This window comes from Silene latifolia, chromosome 4, assembly GCF_048544455.1.
Source record: "Silene latifolia isolate original U9 population chromosome 4, ASM4854445v1, whole genome shotgun sequence".
In the NCBI taxonomy this organism is placed as follows: Eukaryota; Viridiplantae; Streptophyta; class Magnoliopsida; order Caryophyllales; family Caryophyllaceae; genus Silene; species Silene latifolia.
This window is the reverse complement of record NC_133529.1, coordinates 20,114,396-20,119,332: the sequence shown is the minus strand read 5'-3', so window position 1 is coordinate 20,119,332 and position 4,937 is coordinate 20,114,396. Positions and strand designations below refer to the sequence as shown.

Here is a 4,937-nt window from a genome sequence, read left to right as displayed (position 1 = left end):
ACACCTTCCTTTATTCTCACACATAATAATACTCCCTCCGTCCCGGTTAATTGTTGTCCTTTCGTTTTGGCACAAAGACCAAGGAAAGAGAAAAGACCAATAACTAAATGACAAGTGAAACAAATTGAATGAGAATGATCAAATTACTCATCAAGTTCATTCTTAAAATAGAAAGGACAACAAATGACTGAGACACCCCAAAATGGAAAAGGACAACAAATGACCGGGACAGAGTAATAATTAAACAAATATATCTTTGCATTTTTTTTGCCTATATATATGATCTTAAATTCTAAGAAAATATATCAAACTCAACAAAGAAAAACATACATCCTACATACAATAATCCAAGATAACATAATAATTTCATAAATTTCAAAAAACACAACAATGGAGCTAACCAAACCAATCATTTTCCTAATATTTTCGCTTCTTATATCACTATCATCAGCTAGTGTAGTCGATTTTTGCGTAGCAGATTTCAACTTCCCAGTCGGACCAGCAGGGTTCCCTTGTAAAAACCCGGCTAATCTAACAGTCAATGACTTTGTATTCTCAGGCTTGGGTGTAGCCGGAAACACATCTAACATATTCAATGTCGCCGTAACCTCAGCAAACGACAACTCGTTTCCTGGGGTAAATGGCTTAGGCATTTCAATGGCGAGACTAGACATAGGCGTAGGAGGGGTCGTCCCATTGCACACACACCGAGCGTCTGAGGTTATCATAGTCATTCATGGGACCATCATTGCCGGGTTCATTGCATCCGATAACACTGTGTATTTTAAGACGTTGAATAAGGGTGACGTTATGATATTTCCGCAAAGTTTACTTCATTTCCAAGTTAATATTGGTAAAAATCAGGCTCTCGCATTTGTGAGCTTGAATAGTGCTCATGCTGGTTTTCAGTTTACCTCTGCTTCTTTGGGTGGAAATGATCTTCCTACTGAAATTATTGAAAAAATTACGTTGTTGGATAGTCAACAAATAAAAACTTTGAAGAATGTTTTTGGTGGTACTAATTAAGTACATGCACGTACTATATAAGTTATGATTAGATATGCTTGCATGCATGCAATAATGTGAGATTCTTTGGTATTTTTATATTCGAGTGTATTATTAATTAGCTACGGAATAATTAAGCTTCTTATAATTTTTTTTGTTTAAAATCGTCTTATTGACAAAGTATTTGTATTTATGATTTGATTATGTAAATTGAATCTTAATAATAATATTTCTTTATGTTTATTTTCACATTTGCCAATATAAATTTTGTTTTGTTCATATATTTATTTACATATTATTAAAATTATAAAAATTTAATATTCATAATATACTTATTAAAGCGATTCAAAAAAGATTCCACATGACTATATTTTATGTAATATACTAGTATTGGTGCCCGGCTTCGCCCGGGCTACCTCTACTTACCATTAATTTTTTTTTTATTAAATAAAATTACTTAAAGTTGCATAACCCATAAATTTATCATTAATATATTTTTTTATGACATATCCTAAAATTACGATAAAATAAATTTTTAGACAAATTCACTACTTCCCCTATTAATATTTTACTCTTATTAATGAAACAATAGTAATAACATTTCACTATTTGCCCGTAATCATTGTTACTTTCACTACTCCCGCCGTAATTTTTGTTACTGTCACTACTGCCGCATTAATATTGATAATTTCATTACTCCCGCCGTAGTTATTGTTACTTTCACTATTGCCGCATTAATATTGATTATTTCACTACTCCTGTTGTTGTTTCTACCACTTTCACTAATCTCGCTGATAATATTGTTACTTTTACTATTCAAATGAGTGATTACTATCATATAACTATATCCAATGTTACTACAATTCTTTTCTTTACTTAAGAAATTACTTTTACTACTTAAGCATGCAAATTTAAGAGGATTCTATATTTATATAAATATATTACATATATGCATTAAATCAAATCGAAACAATTATGCAATATTATATATTATGGAATCTACATTGAATTATTTGTAACCTACTTATATTATATTTTAGTATGTTAAACAATTAACATCTCTATACATCTAAATATCTAATAAATTATAAAGTTTAATAAAATTGCATAGATTTTAAATTTAATATATAATTTTATGATGATAATAATTAATAGCATAAGTGTACATGTTTATACTAATTAATTGTTTTATTTTAAGAAAATTGATCATCTTCTAGTTTTCTATAAATATTTAGGAAAATTACCAAGCATCTTCTTTCTTTTAGTCTCCTTGAAATTGATCATCTTAATTAATTATTTTATTTTAAGGAAATTGACCATCTTAATTAATTATTTTATTTTAAGGAAATTGACCATGTTTTAGTCTCTTACAAATGTTTAGGAAAATTACCAAGCTTATATATAATTTATTTTTAACCCAAAATATATAATATTTGCATTGAGATCCCTTAATCGGGTCCATCACACGGTGCTAGTGATTTAAAACTATATAGTATAATTAATTTGTATAACTTTTTTTAATTACATTGAAGTCCCTTGGTTTCTGAATTTAATATATAGTATTGATTAGAAATTATATTAGAGATTTTATCCACTTATAAATAGTGTCAAAAAATAAATGTAAAGAAATGGGTGAGACGGAGGGATATTATTGAGTGTCTTTACTAAAACACCCATTTTGTAAAGGTGTTTACCAAACAGGTCTATTTTCAATTCTTAATTCCCAATTTAATGTTGGTAATTTAATAGTTAATTAGTACAGATCCGTGTTAAAGTATGGTATTTTTTAGATTTTTTTTGGGTAAAGTGTGAGCTTTCCATTATAATAAACTACCACATACTGCTAAAGTGCTAAGTACATTATCAAACCCAATTTTATGACAAAGCATATGACTACAGATTACTACAAGTTAAACAAGAATAATATCTAATCTTTGTAGCCAACTTTTGTGCGCTTACTTATCTAGACTTCTTAGAGGTTGTACTCTGGCGTGTACCGACCTCTTCAATTCCTTCACAATCCTCTAAGACCATCCCCAAGCAAGGGTTACGCTAATTAGGTCGCGACCCGGTTTTACTCTTAATCTCACCTTATTAACCTTGACCCACTTTCACCCTCCCAAGCAAGAAGGTCACGACCTAGGTCATCAACCCAATCATTTTCCACTTTCCAACAATTTCAATCATTTCTTACATTATTTACCCTCACTAAAGTTTTTCTCATTTTTTCCAATTATCATTTAATTTATATAACTTAATTTTATTTTATATTTTTATAAATAATAATTACGAGTAGATGATAAATATTTATCTTTATCTTTAATTCGGATATTAGTAAAATATTAATTTAATTTTACAGTCGTATTTTAACGAAAATCTATTCAATTTAATAATCGTATTATTATTTTGAACAACATAATCGAGTCAATATGGTAGCTTTAATACGGAGTATTAAACAAACTCCAAAAAAAAGGTAAATTTAACGTGGTGGGACCACAAAGACACAACGAACCATCTTTGTTCAAGTTTATCCCCCTTTTCCCAAATTCATTCCCCCCACAACCGGATAATCAAAGAATCCCCCAAGTGCATCACCATCATCGATCTTCAACATCATAGCCGATCTCCACCATCATCGATCTATTTCTTGAACGATTACCATCACCGTCTTCACCATTACCTTCACAACCCCAGGTAGCCATGTATTTATCCTTATTTATTTTTTCTGTTTTGATTTTCTTATGTTATTTATAAAAATGTTAAGAATATAATGGTGTATTTGAGAAGATAGAAAAAATAAGAGTGAGTCAAAATATATCAAAATTAAGCTCATTTAATAGACAATTTAAAAATATAGTTCTTTTTTATATGCTCATATTTTTTATTGTTTTGATTTACTGTATAATTTTCATTTAGTTTTTTCATATATTTGTTTTATTTGGAAAATTTGCAGGCATGCAATGGAGGGAAAGTAACATTTACTTTTGCAGATATCTAGACAAAGACTGAATTGTGTCCTTTTTTTTTTTTGTTTGAGTAACCAATCGAGCATGACACCTAGCGAGGTCATGGATGAGGTCGAGGTCACGAGAAAAGGTCACAAACCGACCTTTACTTGCCTTTGCCATGACCTGGGTCACACTAATTTTTCCCTTAATTGTGATTAAGATGACCCAAGCAAGGTCACGACCTCCTTCACGACCTTGCTTGGGGATGGTCTAAGGCCTCATTAACATTCAAAGCTTCTCTGCATCTGTTTCTTTCCATCTAGATAGCATAGCATATTCTTTGACTTAACCATACGACATATCTTTATTTGCACTCTCGAATATTGACCATTACTACCATCCAACTTGAGCTACAACCAATCTTCTATACTCATTATAATCGAGAACTATCTTGGTACTATCCGCAAATAGGTGATTACGTGACTTAACTCTCCATACACACAACACACATTTGTTAGTATCACACAAACCAAACTCATACAACTTAGCCCTAGTGTTCAATGCCTTATGCTTGATTAACCAACCTATAAATGAGTGCTTCGGAATGCACCAATTATCCCAAACATCTTTAAACCCTTTGGATAGGTGGGTGGACACCCTGTAACCATCAAGTAACCTAAACCAACAAAATAACCTCTAGGATCATCAATGCAACCCATATGCCATCCAACGGTCTTCTAATTTACAAAAATTCCCCACGGTAATTATATAAAGTGTTGAGTGTTGAGAATTTATGAGAATCAGTCTCTCCCAGCATAGCTCAGTTTCCTGGCTCCAACATCTCTAACCTTATTCACTATCTTCTCTCTACCAAAAGAAGAATCGATCTTTCTTTTAGTTGTTGAATTTCTCTTTTCATTTGTCTTTTGTGTCCAAAGGGAATATCCTTTTCTACCCGGCTCCAAGGACTATCTTAGGTAGAGT

The 4,937-nt window shown here is 31.2% G+C and overlaps 1 protein-coding gene across 1 annotated transcript; it reads left to right on the top strand.

Moving 5' to 3' along the window:
• The first annotated feature begins 331 nt into the window (after window positions 1-331).
• On the top strand, window positions 332-1,069 carry LOC141652134 (auxin-binding protein ABP19a-like). The gene has a single exon (XM_074459765.1). It carries the CDS (start codon window positions 391-393, stop codon window positions 1,024-1,026), a length of 636 nt encoding a protein of 211 aa, XP_074315866.1. The 5' UTR covers window positions 332-390; the 3' UTR covers window positions 1,027-1,069.
• The last annotated feature ends 3,868 nt before the right edge of the window (window positions 1,070-4,937 follow it).

Coding starts and splice junctions, on each gene's coding strand:
- LOC141652134 (XM_074459765.1), top strand. CDS start 391: ATGGAGCTAACCAAACCAATCATTTTCCTAATATTTTCGCTTCTTATA.